The 19,772-nt window shown below is 36.1% G+C and overlaps 1 protein-coding gene across 6 annotated transcripts in view; it reads left to right on the top strand.

Moving 5' to 3' along the window:
- Positions 1-19,772, top strand: part of Rims1 (regulating synaptic membrane exocytosis 1) — a 504,676-nt gene that overhangs the window by 310,193 nt on the left and 174,711 nt on the right. For all 6 annotated transcript variants that reach the window (XM_042687077.1, XM_042687082.1, XM_042687081.1 and 3 more), the window contains one exon: positions 19,190-19,257. In XM_042687077.1, coding sequence (XP_042543011.1) covers positions 19,190-19,257 — 68 coding nt within the window. The remainder of the gene's footprint in view (positions 1-19,189; positions 19,258-19,772) is intronic.

Raw genomic sequence — 19,772 nt, 5'->3', positions numbered from 1 at the left:
GTCTATAAAACAATCTTGGAATACAACTGAAACAATTTTCAATTTAATATTTTCAATAAAGTCAAAGATAATTTAAAATTTAAAATTTAATTACCTAATATCAGTGTTAACAGATCATAATTCAGTTCTTTTGCCAAATCACTCCTAGTTTCACATCTGAGAGCAATTACATAATTTTCTAGAAAAGACAGTATTGTCTGCTTGCTTTCTGTTACCTAAGAGATACCAATTTCGCTAAAGAATCATTGGGGGACAGTTTGGAGATTCTGTGTATAGGACATTATGTAGAAAACATTAACCCTCTCTTCACCACATTTTGCACTGCATTTATAAAATGTTAAGAAATAGAACATGCAAAGAAAGAAAATAAGAATTAATATTTAAAATTTTTAATATATAATGGATCGGTAGCCGTGTTTACTAAATAGTCGCTCTATTTTTCTAGATTTGTTTATTATTGAGTTACTTAATATTGGAATTGTAAAATCATGAGCTACAATTTCATTCATTCTAAACAGCTGAGTTTTTTCCTACACAGTAACTATTTTTATAGTTAATGTTGCTATTCATTTACATTATTATTTTAATTTAAATCTCCTTCACTGGAATTACAGTTAACTCTCACTTTTTTCTTTTAAATCAGGAAGTCTACAAATGCACTTTTACCCCTGTTTTCATTAAATTTATTTTTTTCCCTTAAAGTGAAGTGATAGGAAAGCTAATTAGGAATAAAAATGACACTTTCAATAGACTGAAAGCTGGTCATCTCTATGGTGAGAATGACAATTATTTTTGTCCAAGCACAATTTTGATTGGAGAGTAAGGGGCTTAGAGTGATAAGTTCCTCCGTAGGACCAGCCCACAAGACACAGTAATTGGCTGGGTTTAGTAAGGTTTACTGGATGACATTTGACATTTGATGTACTAGTCTGAGTAAGCTAAAGACCTATTTGTTCCACTGTTTTATTAAATATATCAACAATGAAAAACTATTTGTTGTTGACCCATTTGATCACCCTTCAGCTTGACTAATTCCTTTCCACAAATCCTGAGCAGAGATCAAAAACATCTTGTGATATCCCATGACCTTGATCACTTACTTTGATCTTAAAAGGTGGGAAATTTAATTACAAAGGTTTCTGATTCCTCTCTCAGAGACCTTGTGGCCTCCTCTCTTATTTTCAGTCTTCTTTGTATATCCCCCTTGCTCATGGCTAACTGCAACCCATCAGTATCACCCCCGTGGACTCTAAACTCTGAAATCGTTTTGGGATTGGAAAGTCCAGGTCTGCCTTTGGCTGCTTCCTGCTGGGATGGGATGTAGTTGTAGATCAGGAGTTTGTTGCCTTGCACTGGAATGCCAGGTCACTGATGATACAGAAGGCTGGTGTACTAAGGTACATCCTTTGGAGACTGTACACTTAGTTTTGTTAAAGTAGCCATGCTGTCATGCTGTGGAAATCGAGCAGCAGAGGGGTGCCAGTGAGACATAGCAATAACAGTAAGATCCCACACACAGCGGATTATAACCAGCAGCATATTTTTCTCAACATGGGAATTCAGGGAACAGGAGATTCCCCAAGTTTATAGCAGAATAAGATATTGCACTTATCTGAGAATGGGGACCTTTTAGTGCCTAAGTTCTACTGAATGCTTTTCTGGAATAAATGCAGTGTTTCATCTTAATTTGGGCATCTGTATTGCCCTGGTGCTGTGGTTAGGCTAGGGAGAGCCATCTGGTTTGAAATATTTCTTGTCTCATCATTTTTACATCAGAGTTGAGTAGAGGTAGCCCCTAAGTTCTATCATTTGTTGTTTCATCACCGTGGAATGAGTAAACAGCCTTGGTTAAAACGGTAACATAGTGAGTGCAATGAGGAAGAGGAGCTTCCAGGCTGTGCCTAGAGCTTAGAAGCCATTTACTGTTAAGAAGTTGTATCTTTTTCTTTTTTGTACCAGTCCTGGAGGCTTTAGTCACTTTTGGAAGACCTGACACAAATAATTCCATTTGAGTTCTGACAATATCCACTTTTGTTTGGATAACTTGTTTTCTGAAATGGTGAGTTTTGAATGATCCCTTGTCACTGGGCTATGGTGGATCTGAAATCAGTTTTTAGACTCTAGGCCCAAACTCCATGAGTTCCTCACGCTGTTCTGGCCACTCACCAATAGGAGACACAGTAAAGGTCAATGATAGGAGATTTATGCATGGAAGATGTATGCCATAGAAAGACAGTTGCTTTATCATTTTTCCTTGGTGATGGGGGTTTACATACCTTTTCTTTATAGTCTGAGAAGTCTGAGAAGTCACCAGTGTGTTCAGAGGTGGTGTAACAATCCATTGTCTCTGGACTGGCCAAGTGTGCCCTTGTTACAGTAAGTCATCAATACCTGGCAGATTCTTCACTTCCTGAATTCCAAGATGGCTGCAAATTAACCTCAGGAGAGAATGGCTCAGGACAAAGGATGTAGGTACAGTAGCTCCCAGTTATTTTGTGGGTCTAAGAAAGGAATCAGTTTATTAGTATAAAGTAGATTTTAACACCTCTTTCAGCTTTTTTTTCTTATTGCTGGCATAAGATGTTCCAGTTGGTGTGACTTGATCAATGCTGCAGGAGTGTAACAGGCATAGGTTGGAATCAGTGCCAACTAGACCTTTTGCAGCCAAATTTAAGCAGTAAAGAGATTGGAAGAATTGCTTCTGAGCAGGGCTTACCTGGAACCAATTAAATTTAAAAGCCAATTGATTTGACAAGTAAATGTTTGTAGGATCCATTGTTGATGAGCCTCTATGAGCCTGACTGCAGATGTTTCAAAGAATAATTAAAATTGTGGTCAAAAGTAAAGAGGCCATTGTTAAAATCTTTGAAACAATCTAGTTATTTCCAATGTATAGATTATTTTAGTATAATAAAGATGGATCCATTATGAGGACCATTGAACTGTCCTCATTATCATTAGGAACCCTTAGACCCACACCTGATCAACAATTTTAATTTAGAGGTTACCTGCTCAATAAAATGTTTTTCCTAGCTTTGCATAAGTGGTCATTTAAAAACTTCATAAAAAAGACACTCAAATGAACTTTGGCTCTATAACAACCCAATTTTCTCAATAGTCAAAAGCCCAACAAGACCAATAGAGTATACACAATTGTTTTAATAAAATAAAAAAAGTCCTTTAAGCTACTTCATTTCTACCTTTACTAAGAGCAGAACAATATTCTGTAGACTCAATACTGTAGACAGATAGCTGATGTGCTTACATTAGTGCATTAAATGGTGACCTTAACCAAATACACATAAATTTTTGATAAGCTCCTTTTTTTATATTCTTCTTGATATTTACTCATACAAGTAACATTTTCTGAGCCTTAAAAAAATCTTATCCTACTTTTCTATCTTAGAACAAGCCTTTAGGACAAAGCTTACTTTACAAAATCCTTTTTTACCACAAAGGATTTCCTTTTTCCTTTAACATCTCCAAAAGTCCTCATTATGAATTTTCGTATGCTTTTCTTCTTGCTGATTCTTGTCGGATTTCTAACTTTTATGAAGCTTTTGAACCTAGACAATTTTTTTAAACAACCAAATAAAATACTCTCAATACCTAGGGGAAAAAAGCAATCTTTGTGTGTGGGTGTAGGGTGGGTGGGTGTGGGTGTGGTGCAGGTCCTCAGGCCTGAGCTCTGTCCCTGAGCTTTTTTGTTTTTTGCTCAAGACTAGTGCTCTACCACTTGAGCCACAACACTGCTTCCAGCTTTTTCTGAGGATTGTTTTGGAGATCAGAGTCTCAGGGATTTTCTTGCCTGAGCTGGATTCAACCCAGGATCCTCAGGTCTCAGCCCCCTGACTAGCTAGGATTACAGGCATGAGCCACCAGTGCCTGGCGATAAAAAGCAGTCTTAGGGGGCTGGGAAGGTGGCTCAGTGGTAGAGTGCTTGCCTTGCATGCATGAGGCCCTGGGTTTGAGTCCTCAGCACCACATAAGCAAAAAGAAAAAAGCCAGAAGTGGTGCTGTGGCTCAAGTGGTAGACCGCTAGCCTTGAGCTGAAGAGCTGAGGGACAGCGCCCAGGCCCAGAGTTCAGGCCCCACCACCGGACCCCCCAAAAAAAAAAAAGCAGTCTTAAATTGTTTCTCCTTGCAATAAATTATTTTAAGAACACAATTGCTAATAAATTTTAAAAGAGAGTTGAATCTAAAATATATTTATAACAGAATGAAACGTTGCAATCCTTCACCTAAATAACCAGATTCCAAGATCTCCTTTGTTACCTCAGTATAAAATAGCCCTTATTCTTCAGTTTGACCCTGAGAGTTAATTCCAGAAATTCTTGCATTAGTTAGATCTGCTTGAGCTAAAGATAACCATTTTTTCCAGAGTAACAATAGCTCCACATGTTAACTTTGTAATAGCAGTAAGAACCATCCTAAAGATGTTCATTACACATAACGAGCACAAAACATTTTGGTTTAGGCATTTCCTGATTATATTACACATTAAAAACTTGGTCTTTGTTAGTATTATCCCTACCTTCGATCCTCAGCTCCACCCAGACCTGAGCTCCTCCCAGCCCTGGGGTTGCCACCTTCCACGGGCCCCTCCCTCTCTCCACCCAGACCCACAGAGCATGCATTTACATTACTTACTTCAGCCTTCCCTTCCCACCCCCAGACCTGCCTGCCACTTGGATAGGGACAGAAGCCTGGTGTTCCCTCTCCCGGGAGATATGTCCCCTCTAATAAACTTTAACTAATGTTTCTCCTGTGCCTGCTTGCCTCCGTTTTGGGTGGTCGGAAGGACCCTTTCAGTCCTAACCTGGTGCAGGTGGCTCACATCTGTAACCATAGCTACTCAGGAGAGCTAAGGATTGTGGTTTGAAGCCAGCCTGAGGAGAACAACCCAGAAGACTCATTTCCAATTAACCAGCAAAAATCTGGGCGTGGAGCTGTGACTCAAGTGGTAGCACAAAAGAGCTCAGTCACCAGGACAGACTGAGGGGGGGGGGAGAGAGAGAGACAGAGAGAGAGTGTAGAAGGAGGTAGGGAAAGAAGAGAGAGGGAGGGAGGGAGGGAGGGGAGGAGAGGAGAGAGGGAGAGAAAGAGACCATTCTGAACTAAATTGTGTCTTCTATAACTTATTCTCTAGTTTCTATTTTTCTTATCTACTGCAAAGTATTATCACAAATTTGGTATATAGCAATTTACCTACCAAGAAAACTTTAAGCCAGGAGTCCAGGTTCTGAGTTCAAGCCTCAGAACTGACTCACAAAAATTACCAATACAAAAAAAGCCTGGAAGCTGGGTGCTGGAAGTTGTAATCCTAGCTTCTCAGGAGACTGAGATCTGAGGATAGCTGTTCAAAGCCAGTATGGGCAGGAAAGTCCTTGAGACTTTTTTTTTTTTTAATTTTATTTTATTGTAAAGATGCTGTACCGAGGGTTACAGTTACATGAGTAAGGCAATGAGTACTTTTCCTGTCAAGCATTGTTACCCCTTCCCTTGTTGTTCTCCCACTATCTTTTCCTCCCCCCCCCAGCCCAAAGTTGTAAAGGTCATAAAGAACATACAAAGAACACACACACACAAAAATCACATAGTACATTAAAAACAACAAAACAAAGAAAGATCTTTTGTGTCCATATCATGGGGTTCATTTCACTTAGCATCATCCTATATGGTAATATGTACATAGCTTTTGAGCATTTCTGTTCATCTGATAAAATTATCATAGATGTATACTAATTAGTGCAAATGAGGGGAACCATGGGACCTATATTTCTTTGGGCCTGGCATACTTCACTTAATATGGTTTTTAATCTACAGTTAACCACCAGAAAACTGAAAGTGGTGCTGTGGCTCAAGTGGTAGAGTGCTTGCCTTGAGCTGAAGAATTCACGGACAGTACCCAGGCTCAGGGTTCAGCCCATCACTGACAAAAAGCCTGGAGGCATGGCTGAAGTGCCTAGTAAACTTGAGGCTCTGAGTTCAACTCCCCAAAGCTCTTCCTAAAACATGGAAAAAATGCATATTTTATCAGTTATTATTTTATGCACATATGTAAACATTCTTCAAAAAACCTATCAAACAGTATATAAAAATTACCAAAAAGTTTGGTTTTAATAACTAGTCAGTTGTTTTCTGGAATTCCAGACCAAATGACCATTTTGCCCAATTCTGGCACAAACGTAACACTCAGAACGAAATATATTATTCTAAAATATGCTTAGACCTCATAGCCATAGGTTAATTATAATTTTCCTTAGTAATTAATAAGATAGAGAGGACTATTTTTCTGTGTCCTGTTAGGTGCCATCTTTATTAAGATGGCTGCTGTACATGACTGCCCATGACTGCAGTGATATTTGCAAACATTTCTGGATGGAAAATAAAGTCAAATTATATATAATGTGAACAAAAAACCTCTGGGACCCCAGAGGCCAGAGCCATTTTAAGTAGCTTTCTCATCCTAGAAAGTGCTTACTGTAATTTCTGATAGCCTGGGGAGAAAGATAAGACAAAAGGGACAGTTTCTGAATTGGCATGAACTTTAACGAGCAGCACAAAATATGTCTGAAGGAAGGAAATATATTTCCCTAGAAGCACAAGGTAGAATGGCAAAAGCAAAAGGCAGAAATGGCCAAATATGTCCGTAGAGACTCAGAGAGAAAGGTTTACAGTGGAAAGAAAACAAGGAGGGGGTGTAATTCCTTAGGAAGCATAATAGTGGAATTTTAAATATGGACAGATTTTCCCATAGGAACAGATCAAAAACCACATTTTAACTAGTGATAAATTAGTGATTGAACGGGAAAATCCAAATGGACTGCACTAGAAGGAGGGAGAAAGACCAGGGGACTTTGTGGGGTGACAGAGTGGAATAGAAGAGATACTACCTAGGCATCACCTAGAACATTCTGAACTAGCCAGACACATCTGGCTTCACTTCTGCAGATCCAGATCCCTCAAGAGTCAAATGAAGGCAGGGATCTGAAGGCATGGACAGAGGGGACCTTAGACATTTTACCAGGAACCACAGCAAACAAGATCAAGTAAGAGTGGTATTCTGAGGTAAGAGTCTTGATCTGGCCATGCACATTGCAAAGTGCAGGCCAGAAGATGATGGTATTTAGGAGCAGGTGACATGTTCTCCATCAGGAAGAAAGGAGAAGAGCACATTGCCCTTTGTGCCTGTGTCTCTTCCCAGGGATAGTATTGAATCAGTGAGCCTAAGTTGAGAGAGCGTGTCACTCTGGTTTATGAGCCAGGTCAATGTTATCGAAATATATATTGTTCTAACATCATTTTGTTGTCTGTCTTCCATCTAGTTGTGATGATGGGTATTTTTTTCATACAGTTAGGTTCATATACAGAGCTACTCATAGTATCAGTATTGAAAATACATGGAATCTTAATCAATTTGTTTGATTTCCTTTGTACTTTTTTTTTCCCCTAAATTTCTATGTTCCTTATCTCCTGAATTTTTCTTTTTGGTTGTGAATGTGCCAGTCTATACCAATTCCTTCACTTCTGCACAGTACTCATCTTATTGGATTAAATATTAGGAACTGTTTTTCATTTTTACTGTAACACAGTGGGTGAAGGTCCAGTGGGTTTTCTAGGATTGACATTTTCTAGGTTGTAAAGTCAGGTTCTGGTGGCTCAAACCTGTCATCTTAGCTTCTCAAAAGGCTGAGGTTCATGGTTTGAAGCCAGCCTGAACAGAAAAGTTCACGAGACTCTTATCTCTTGTTAATCCCTGAAAAAGGCAGAGGTATGGCTCAAATGGTAGAGCTCCAACTTGGAGTGAAAAAAAAAAACACAAAACAACCAAGCGATAGAGGGAGCCCAGAGTTCAAGCCTGCTACCAGCATACACGCATGCATGCATGCACACACACACACACACACACACACACACACACACACACACACACACAATAAATAAAAATAATAAATAAACATTCTGTCTGCATGTATTTTTGAATATTGTTTCCTTTCCAGGTCCATTAACTTCTGTGTGTTGACTAAGTTGAATTATGTACTTCTGTCATAGAGAGCTAGAGGCCTTTGAAGGACACGCCTTACTATAGTGCCACTACTTTGCACTGCTGCAGCGGTTTAGACCAATGACCTTGCCATGGTTTGTAACCTCCTTTCCTCCCGATGCAGGTGGGAAGGTTTATGAATATGAACATTTTGCAGTTTTCACAACAATAATAATGAGGTGTAACATAAAAATGTTCAAAAAATGTGTATGCCGCAGTATACCGATATTTTATTGTGTGTGGCCAGCGACTCATGCTAGTTGAAGAATACTCAAACTTGAAACTTTTTAAAGTTTTCTTAGTTAGGAATATTTTGTTTGCATCACCCACATCAAAACAAAGGAAACCAAAAATTAAAATTGAAAAATTTAAAATTTAAAACAAAAAAAAGCAAAAAAGAAAATGTGTACTCTTAACTTCTTGTGAGAAACTCTGGTTTCAGAATCATCTGTTTATGTTATCAAGATGGTTACTAGAGCAGAATCTTATTTTCTACATTTCAAAGCTTAAAAATACATTTTCAAATCCTAAGCAATGTCAAGATCTCTTTTGTTCTGTACACTCTTAGAGGTGACCTTTATTATCAAGTGAATCTTATTCTTGTTAATTTATATCACTATAGTATGACAAAGTATTGATTGCTCCACTTTTCATTTTTGAGTCTTTGAGACACAGAAACAAGGTAGAAATTGATTTGGTATTCAAGGTATTATTGGATATTAGTCCTGGGTTCCTAGAGCTGTCTGGGTCTGGATAGAGACTAGCAGTTTTCCTTTTTCAAAAATACTTCTTCTAGAATGCATTCTTACAAGGTGATCAGGTCCAGCACAGCAGTGTCTTAGAACCTGTGGTTGACATCGAAGTCCCCAAACAATGGAAACAAATAAACCCCAATTTTTTCCACAGGGTTTCCTGGCTGGTTATTCCGAGGTTTTGCACGTGACAACCTGTTCTCCCCTGTGAATGGAATTCTCAATGTCAATGTGGAAGCCTGGTCAGTTGGAAAGTTGCAGTAAAATATTTCCCTCCTGAGTACAACACCTACCAGATTCTTATTTCTAAACAGTCACTGTGTTGGGGGAAAACGTTTCCCAAAGATGGTTGAGTTTTGTGATGTTATCCGGTGCACCTTATTATTTTATGTCTGGATTCTTCTTGGGAAGAAATTTAGGCCTCATGAGATAAACACATGAAATTATTCCTTTCTAAAGGATGTTTGAAAGCTTTTGGTCCCATATTAGTGAGCTTGGAGAGCTTTCTTTAGAAATATTTCATTGTAATTGATTAGATGGTACATCCTTATTTTATAATTCTGTGGAACAGAGTTTGGTTTGTACGTGCATGTATGTACGCACGCGTGTTTTCTTGTTCTTGCTGTTGTTGGAGGGTGTGGAGAATTTTAATTGGCCATCTTTCTCTGGGGGCAAAGTGTAAGACAACACAGTGAAAGATAAGGATGTACTAAAGCATCATAATGAGTGTGAGTGTTTCTGGACCCTTCGTAAAGCTTTCTTTGTGGTCTTAAAAATCTAAATGTGTGTAAATGTATCACTTTCCAAACTAGGAAGAAATAGTCTTTTGAGTACTATTTACTACCTCAAACGCATTTGAATTTTTCAGATTTATTAGTATATTGAAAGCATATTCATATAGTCCTTATGATGTCATCAAGGTGACCAACCATGTTATATATTTTAACTGTCTGAGCTTGTTTCTTCACCCACAGTCCTTTTGCTGTTTAGATAATTTATTTCAGTAACAAAAACTGGAAAAGGAATCTCATAAAGTTTAGTAAGCTTATCACTTATTAGACTGTAAGAATTAAAATATATTTGGTACCTAATATCTATATCAAATAATTTTAATTATAACAATTTTACATAAGTAATTTTACATAAATAATTTTACAAACTTAAATGTTTTCCTAAGATATTTTAAAGTGTATTTTGCAAATATTACTGACATTATATGAATATATATTAGTTATGATACTTATTTATAATCTGATTGCTAACACCATGATTTCATATTAATCTCAGCTATATAAAAAATATTTTAAACTTCACTTTTAAAGTTCTTTAAAGTTCATTGAGGATTTGTTGTTGGAGAATTTAGTTTTTTGAGTTCTAATTATATTTAAGATATGAGACACTTGTTGGTTGTATGGCTAGTGAAGATCTTCTCCCAATCCGTAGGCTTTTTATTGATCTTGCTAGCTATGTCTTTTTGCCTTGCAGAAGCTCTGCAGTTTCATGCAATCCCATTTGTCCAACCTCTCTTTGGTTTGTTGTGCTTCTGGGTCTCTATTAAGAAAATTTCAGCCTGTGCCAAGAAGCCCCAGAGTTTCTCCTATTCCTTCCTGTAATGTTTTCATGGAGTCTGCTTTTATTTCGAGTTCTTTGATCCATTTGGAGTTGATTCTGGTGCAGAGTGATATATACAGATCTAGCTTTAGTTTTCTACAAGTGTTTAACCAATTTAGCCAGTACCATTTACTGAAAAGGCTGTTTTTCTTCCATTCTATTTCTTTAGCTTCCTTGTCAAAGATTAGGTGGCTATAGGTCTATGGGTTCATTTTTGGGTCTTCAGTCCTATTCCATTGGTCCTCAGGTCTGTTCTTGTGCCAGTACCAAGCTGTTTTGATTACTATGGCTTGTGGTAGTAGAGTTTCAAATTTGGAATTGATATTCCTCCAGTGCTGTTCTTTCTGCTAAGGATTGTTTTTTCTATTTGGGGTCTTTTATTGTTCCATATGAAATTTGGATTGTTTCTTCTATTTCATTGAAGAATGAGGTTGGGACATTGATAGGTATCGCTCATGTGACTGATACATCTCTTCACCATGAAACTTTTGTGAAGAAAGTGTCATTCATATTTTGAAGAAGAGATAATGTACCCAATTTACAGTTAGATTTAGAGCCACAAGTCTCCAAATTCAAGAGCAATGCTTTTTTTTTTGTACTATGCAATAGCTTCTTTTCATAGTTTTACAAGAAATAGCAATTGTAAGTATTGTAAGCTATAATAATGTTAATTGTGGATGTAAGATACAGTGAGACTCTACGGTTATTTCATGTTTCAAATAAGTAAACTGAGGGGAATAATGAAAATGCAATTGGCAGAATGATTATGGGTATAATTATTGTGAATAATTTTAGTGTGTATTTTTATCAGGAATTAAGGTTTTCATTTCTGTGGTACTTTTTAGGTATGCCCACGATTGTTGAGATAACAATAGACCATTTTGGTATTATCTCTGGAGTTGTTGAGGGAGTACATGAATGACTGAGATCAGAATTCAGCTTGGAAATGGATTCTGAGTTCCATATGAATAATTTGTAGAGTTGTAAGGTGGTAGTATTGGCAGTGCAAAAATTAGCTCTCAAATTTACCACACAATATGTACTACCAGGAGGGTACTGCTGGAGCCATATGTGTGAAGGACATATCTTTGTTTTTGACCAGCTACTGCACATCCTTCCTGTATTCTAAAGTTACAGATTAGAACAGCACCACAGCCCTTCAGGCAAACACAGGGTCCCTTTGTGGAGATGGTCAGGTCTGCAGCTACTGTTGGACATAAGTAAATCTCATTAGCATGACAAATGGAGTTGATAAATTTGAGAATACACTTGATAAAACAATCTGTTCAATCTATTGCTTCATACAATTTATATATCAAAGAAAAAGCATGATGGTATTTTTTCCATGATGGGAGTAGAACATTACAAACAAAGGGGCATTCAAAAAGTGACATTCCTCTTATTTTTATTTTTTTTGTGCCAGTAACTGAAGCTTGAACTCTGGACCTTCTGTTCTTGCTTACCATTTTAGCCTAAGGCTGCTGCTCTACCACTTTAGCCACACCTCCTCTTCTGGCTTTTTGCTAGTTGATTGGTCTTGCGTTTATCTGCCTGGGCTGGCTTCAAACTAAGATCCTCAGATCTCAGCCTCCTGAGTAGTTTGGATTACAGACAAGAGCCATTGGCACCCAGCAAAAATGTGAGAACTTCTTCATTGGATTGTAATGTACACACAAAACACTGTAATGTTTATTGTCTGCAACATGAGTGTGAAGATAACACACCATGGTTATGCCCTAAGCCATAAACATATCACTCATCTCCAAATTTCCTCCAAATCTTTCTATTAATTGTTATTTTCAATGTTATCATTTTCTTTCTTATGATACTTAAGATTTACTTTCTTAGCAAATCCTTAAGTGTGTAACACACCATTGTTATCTGTGTACACTATGGCAATGAAGTAGATCTTTAGGATTCATTCATCTTTTGTAACTGAAACTTTGTATCCTTTCATGAATACCCTGCCAACCTCTGGGCATGAGTTCACCTGAAATAGCTTCTTCATAGACGGGATACAATATCATAGCTATCCTTTTGGGTCTGCCTTGTTTTACTTAGCATTATGTCTGCTGAGTTTATCTATGCTGTAACACATAGCAGGTTCTCTTGTTTAAAAGTGTGAGTAATATTCCACTATGTTCCTATATATTGTCTTTATCCATGCACCTGTCAAAGGACATCTGCATCCATATTTAGGCTATTGAGAGTAACCAGCATTGCAATGGATCCTGAGCCTTCTTTCAATTCTCTTGGATCTATTTCCATAGGTATCACATGCATATGAGATTGCCAGATCATATCCTATTTCTATTTTAATTAGTTGAGGAATCTCCACAATGACTTCACCAAATGTTCCCCTTGACAGCATACAAAGGTTGCAGTTTCTCCATATATTCACTAATCAGTGCCTAGCTATTTTTCTCATCATAGCTATTCTAAAAAGTAAGAGGTATTCTCTTATTTTGGTTTTGATTCTTTACTTCCCTTCTGATAAGTGATGCTCAACACTTTTAGTGGTGAGCCTAACCTTTCTATAAAGTGACCTTTCTAGCACACATCCCAGAACACACATGTTAATAACCACGTTAATAGCTAGAAATAATGTAATTCTTCCAATTAAGACTTTTAGCCTAGCTCAAAATCAAACTCGATTTTAAGCTACTTAGAATTAAGCTACCATTCTTCCTGAAAACCAGTGGTTTTGGAGAGGAATCTAGGTAGGTCTGTGACAGAACTTGAGAGCCAGGACCCTAAATCTCTGATGCCAGATTTTATATAATGCTTGCCTTCAAATATGTTTGGAGAATAAAAGTTGGATTTTGAATTAAAATCACAAGTATTTGAGGATGAATATTTTTACTATAATAGGAACTTAGACTCAGTTTTGGAAGGTATAGTTTAATCATGAAAAACAATTTACTGATTTGAAACAGTGTACATAGTACTTATTTATAAAACAGCCTTGAATATTTCACAGGTTGTATGACTTAAAAGTAAACTTAAAAGCATGTCTTTCCATGTTACTTCAGTGCCTAGAAACGAATTCCTGTAAAATAATACTATTTTTGCCCCCGACTCTTAGGTGAATTTTTCTTACTAGCAAATGATGGACAATTCATTCTAATTTAGTTTCTCTACTGCATATTATTGGGTGAGGACATACTTTCTCTTGACAGGAGTGAATCTACCTTGTGTAACCTTCTAAAATCAAGGATTGCGTTCATAAACTGCTATGTTGATGTTTATAGCATCACCTTTGTACAACTACTTAAGGATAATTTAAAAAAATAACAAAAATGGAAAGAAAACCGTATCAACTGGTATTTCCATATATTAACCAGAGTTGACATATTATCTTACTCCTTAAACTTCTGTTTTAAATTTCTTCCCATGAAATTAGTGTTGTTCAAGTCAGTGCCTTATAGAATATTAAAATGAATAGAAATGTGCATATTTATCACATTATGGTCAAAGTAATATTTAATATGTGCTGCTCAGGGGAGTGGCTGTTGAAATCACTTTACTAGGTTCAACTTCAAAAGCAATTCTTAGAACTGTGTTGCTTAGGTTGTGTATGCATTTAACACAAAATAACTCAATAGCAGGTTTTTATACAATATTTTTATTTGCATATTTGCTATGCTATAATAAAATAGTTGAGAATTCACTCAATTACTTGTTTCTAGCATATTCTTTGTGAAAGACTAAACATAAAAGAAGAAAAACTTTTAAGGGATTTACAGGAAGCATGATTCTTTTGATTTTTTTCACTTGTAAAATTTATGCTTTTGGATGACAGCAATATTTTACTTAGCAAGAAAAATTGATTTTATAGAGAATAAGTAGCAGAATTATAAATCTACATTAGGAATTGAATTGGGGATCATTCTTAGAATTGGTGAGAATTCTTTTATCATTACTCGTTATAATGTAATTAAAGTGTTCCATGTGTTTTCTTGAAATAGTCCAGTAGTTTGAACTTTTTTTGTTGGTTATGGGGCTTGAAGTCAGGGCCTGGGTGCTGTTCCTAAGCTGTTTTTGCTTAAGACTAACACTCTACTACTTAGCCACAGCTCCACTTCCAAGTTTTTAGTTAATTGGAGATTAGAGTCTCATGAGGCTGGCTTCAAACTGGGCTCCTCAGATCTCAGCCTCCTGAGTAGCTAGTATTACAGGTGTGAGCCCCTGGGGCCAGGCTGAACTTTTTTTCAAGTAGTGTACTTCTAGGATGTTGATTCTTTTCTTCTATGACCTGTATGTGAGGCATATGCTAAATTTTGGACAAGTAAAACTCACATAAATGATTAAATGTTTAATATATGATATTAGAGGTACGGTGCTCTTAGTTTTAGCATACTCATGCTCAGTCAAGCATATTATTTGTAATGCGTTTTTGCTCAACTGATGATGTTGGCTTAATGGATGTTGTTACTGGAACCCATTGTGCTTTAAGACAGAAAGACAGAATTTTAACTCACAGAAACACATGACTATTCATTGACAGTACTCTAGTCATTGTGACCTGGGTTTAGGGAACATGAGTTCTGTTGCTGAATATTTGTTGTGACACAAGTATTCTTTTTTCTTTTTTTGCCTTGGCACTGTCCCTGAGCCTCTTTGTGCTCAAGGCTAGCACTATACCATGAGCCACAGTGCCACTTTTGCTTTTTCTGTTTATGTTGTACTGAGGAACCCAGGGCTTCATGCATGCTAGGCAAGCACTCTACCACTATATGTGGCACAAGTATTCTTATAACATGTATTCTTGATATGTGTTTGATTTGTGCCTGTTAAGTGAAAGTATGGACTAAAAATCCAGGGAAATTTGTGCATTTAAGTTTCTGTGTTAAGTAAGTTCAATGAGCCTACTTTCTCCCTAGGGATAGGGAATGAACCTGTTTTAAACCTCTTCAAAAAATACCTCCCCCACTTCTTAGAACATGGCTACTTACGACTTTGAGCCATTTTAGTAGACTGAATCTGCCAAGCTAAGATTCCAATTTCCAAATAAATAAACAAGAATAAATTAGATCATTTATAGTTAAACTGAATATAAGAGCCAAGATATTCATGTATTCTACAAGCAAGCAATATGAATTTGACATTTTGAAGTTATGCCTACACCTGACAGTCAATATCTTTCATCCTCTCTTAGAAAAATATTCAAGGAAGTATTTTTTGTTAACTTAATTCTTGACTGCATATTTTAGGGGATTTATTGGGTATTGTTTATTCCATTCATAATAAAGAAAATGTGAATTATACTGATAAAGGAGAGTTCTTAAAAATTCATTCTTTCAAACTTTGCAATCATATGACTAGACAAAACAAATAAGTTTAAATTTAGATTTTTAGTATTTACTTTTGGTAATTCTTTAAGAAAAACGTAATAGATTATAACAAAATTAATGACAACAAAACTGGACAACTCAGAATATAAAAGAGGTATAATTGTATGCTAAAAATATAAATATTAAGTGTTAAAATATTGGACTTTTTACATTTACATTGTTAGCAGTATTTAGCAATTTTTATTTATTCTGTATCAGCGAAATTGACAGAAAAATTTAGCTACAAAGTCTATAGCACTCATATTATCACAAGAGAGAATAGAGCCATGCTGGTTGTCCAATGGAATTGTCTGACAAATATAGTCATATAGACATTTGTACATAACTGACTTTTATCTATAAATTATCATCTTTTCACATATCCATGTATGGATCTATCATATATCTGTTTATCACTCAATCTTTTCTATCATCAGTTTATCATTTATGTATGTATGTGTCTATTAAAGTCTGTCATCTCTATCATCTATTTATATACTTGTATACGTTTGTAATATCATCTAACTACCAACTATTTGTATACCAGTGCACATATGTTTGTTTGTATGTATGCATTTATTATTTGTTTTATCTGTCACCTATTATTTATTCATATACTCATGTATGTATTTGTAATATATCTGTCTATTGCTCAAACTTTCTATCATCTAACTATCATCTATTTATCTATTTATATACCAGTGTATATATGTATCTGTCAATTTGTCTCTCTCATCTGTTTTTTTGTACACTAATTTATTGTAAAAATACTGTATAGAGGGGTTACAGAGCAAGGTAATGAGTACATCATTTCCTATTGAGCATTGTTGCCTCTTCCGTTTCCCCGCTATCATCCCTTCCCTCTCACATGCACAACTACCCCCCCACCAAAGTTGTAAAGTTCGTTTTCAACATAGTGTCTTGTACATCTCATTGTTACAGTGGGTCAACCTGTATCCCTATTTAAGCATTTTGTTTTTTCCCTTCCCCTCCCCAAATTAGAGAAGTATATGTACAAGATGCAGGACACCAACATCAAATACAGTGAAAACAAGGGTTATACCGTGGGGGAGGAACATACAAAGGAACAAAAACATCAGATGGTACATTATAAATACGTTAGAAACAATAGCAAGAAATAAAAAAATATTTGTGTCCCTATCTTGGGGTTCATTTCACTTAACATTATCTTATATGGTCATATCTCTCATCTGTTTTTTCTAAATCATCTATACACTTGTGTGTATATATCATCTATCATTTATTTATATACCAGTGTATTATGTATGTATGCATGTATGTATGTATCTATCTATCCACCTACCTATATCTCTTACTAGAGCAAATAAATTAGAATCTACCCAAGATGGTTTCCCAGCAAATTTTATAGATGATAAACTGCACAGTGTCATCACTAGATTTTACCAGAAGCATCAACTTTGGGTGGGCTGCATATGAAGACCACTTTTGCTCATAAATATATACTATATATGTACGTCTGGACTTAGGACAAGGTGGTGGAAAGAAGCTTAGCCATCATGTGAGAAATGGGGCACACGCCAGACAAGGTTAAACAAGAACACAATTTTTAAGACATGGGTCAGTTAGTGAAGGATATGGTTAACTAGTTTTTCTTTGTTGTTATAGTGGGATGAATTCTTAGCTTCAAAGACTCATTAAAGTAGCTTCAATTTAAGGAAAAAATATTCTTCTTGAAGGACTAAAATTCCCCTGTGCGTAACATCTCAGTGGTTCTGTTAATTAATTCAAGTAGAAACAGCATTGAAGAAATCACCATACCTTATTACTGGGTATAAGTCATTTTGCTGTTGTACAGATGGCAGAATTTTCTTTTGAATAATAACATTTGTATTAGTCATATTTCAATTGTAATATTATAGCCTTGAGAGGAAAGACAGAGCTATTAAAATACCTGTAGTTTTTAAAACAGTAAATCCAAAAGGAAATAAACACATTTCCTTTTGCAACTTCTTTGTAACTTCTCTATTATCTCAAGTATTCTAGTAAAAATCTAGTATCTCATAATCTTCACTGTTAATCCATATGTTTATTTTAGTGATGTGATCTTTTTGAGAAGTAATTTGTAAGTAGTTTTGGCTGTGGGCAATTTCTTACCCTTGCATAGAATGTATTTGTCAGTCATTTTTAAAAAGGCCATTTCAGTAGTTATTGTAGTATTATAATATTTGCCTTTTATCTTTCTAATATATTTCCAAGGAAAAACAGGAACAGAAACTAAGAAACTGAAATATATGAGTTTGTATACATTTCTTTTGTAAGTTTTCTTATCTCCCATACCTGTCTTCTGTGAAATTTTGTTTTTGTGTAGCCTGCATACCTATAAGCCTAATATACTTGGTCAGCAGTTAGCTGGCTACATAGCTTCTGATGGGCAGACATGCTATACTTAGAAGCTATTGTTGTGACTAGAGATCCAGGACAAGAACAATTTCCTTGATTTAGTTTAGTATATAAAATGTGAAAAAGCCACTTGCTCATTTGTTTTCCTAATATGTTATTTTTACATAGATGATCCGTTTTCTTTGGCCTTTTTATCTTAGGCAGATACTGGAAGCATGATCCTTTCCATGAACATCTTTCCTTTTTCTTCAGATACTTTCTTCGTTATTATATATTAAGTCAAATAATAATACCGGCTCATAAATCGATATGTCCTAAGTTAGAACTTTTAATGTTTTTTTTTTATAGTTTTAGTAATTCTTTTCTTTTCTGCTGATACCAGAGCTTGAACTCAGGACCTGGGTGTTTTCCCTTAGCTTTTTTGCTCAAGGCTGGCATTCTGCCATTTGATCCACAGCTCCACTTCTGGCTTTTTGATGGCTAATTGGAGATAAGTTTGTGGACTTTTCTCAGAGTCTTAAAAAAGCAGTCCTGAGATCTCAGCCTCCTGAGTACCTAGCATTACAGGGTGAGCCACCAGGGCCCAATTTAAAGTTATTTTCCTATCCCTCTATATTACATCTCTATGCCATGCTTTATTGTTAATTAGAAAAAATATAGACCAGAGAAAAATTATAGAAGATGCAGTATAGTTCTGAAGAAGACTCGTTTTAATACTTCAGTTCAGCTAGTGCAATTTTAACTTAGCCCATTAGATGGCAGGATGTAGCTTGGTATGGAGAGCAGAAGGAAGGAAGGGAGAATTAACCCAATTCTCTGTATGTTTCTGTGTGTTGAGAAGGTAGCTCTTCTATGTATGAAGTACATTTGTTGCACATGCTCACTCATTCCAGTGGTTCAGGTTATAAGTAACCTGTATGACACAGGTGTCTCCGTCTGGGATGCAGACACTCAAGATGATAATACGGTTTAACCCTTTACTTCATAGTGTGGAGAAGTAATATGCTAAGTGATAATTCTCTACCTTAATGACATTGCCATTTTTTTCTTTTCTCACTCTCCAGGTGACTTGGATTATTACTGGCTGGATCCTGCCACGTGGCATAGTCGGGAAGCCTCACCTATTAGTTCGGTAAGCTTTCTAGGAAGTGAGTGCAGCCTATGTATGCACTGTCCTTTGCCCCATGCTGATCAATACTAATCATATTCTGCTGCATTATTCATTTTATGAGAACAAATAGCAATTCAATTTGACAGCTTTGAACACAGGAGTAATTATTACTGAATAATTATAGCACATTTTTAATTAAGCACACATCATTGTTGTTTTTTTCCCACAGTGAAATCTTTTCTAATGAAGTCTTTTAGGAAATGCTTTTTTTCTGTTTTTCTCTCATAAATGGAATTTGAAAATATAAATATATAGAAACATATACATAGTCATATGTATATGCACACAAATGTACTGACTAAAGTATGGTCTGTGCAAGGGAAAATTCCAGTTGTGTAGCTTCTTTGCACAGCTTAGTCTAACAGAATGAATACCAGGAATACCAGGGATCTGGGGTGTCAGTGGGAGGAGTGAGGTTAAGGGGAGGGGTGTAGATGAATGAGGAGAAGAATAGTGAGCAAGTGTAGTCATAATTG

This window comes from Dipodomys spectabilis, unplaced genomic scaffold (assembly GCF_019054845.1).
Source record: "Dipodomys spectabilis isolate Male_0828 unplaced genomic scaffold, ASM1905484v1 ptg000102l, whole genome shotgun sequence".
Taxonomy (NCBI): Eukaryota; Metazoa; Chordata; class Mammalia; order Rodentia; family Heteromyidae; genus Dipodomys; species Dipodomys spectabilis.
The sequence above is the reverse complement of the archived record's forward strand: the minus strand, read 5'-3'. Positions and strand labels throughout refer to the sequence as shown.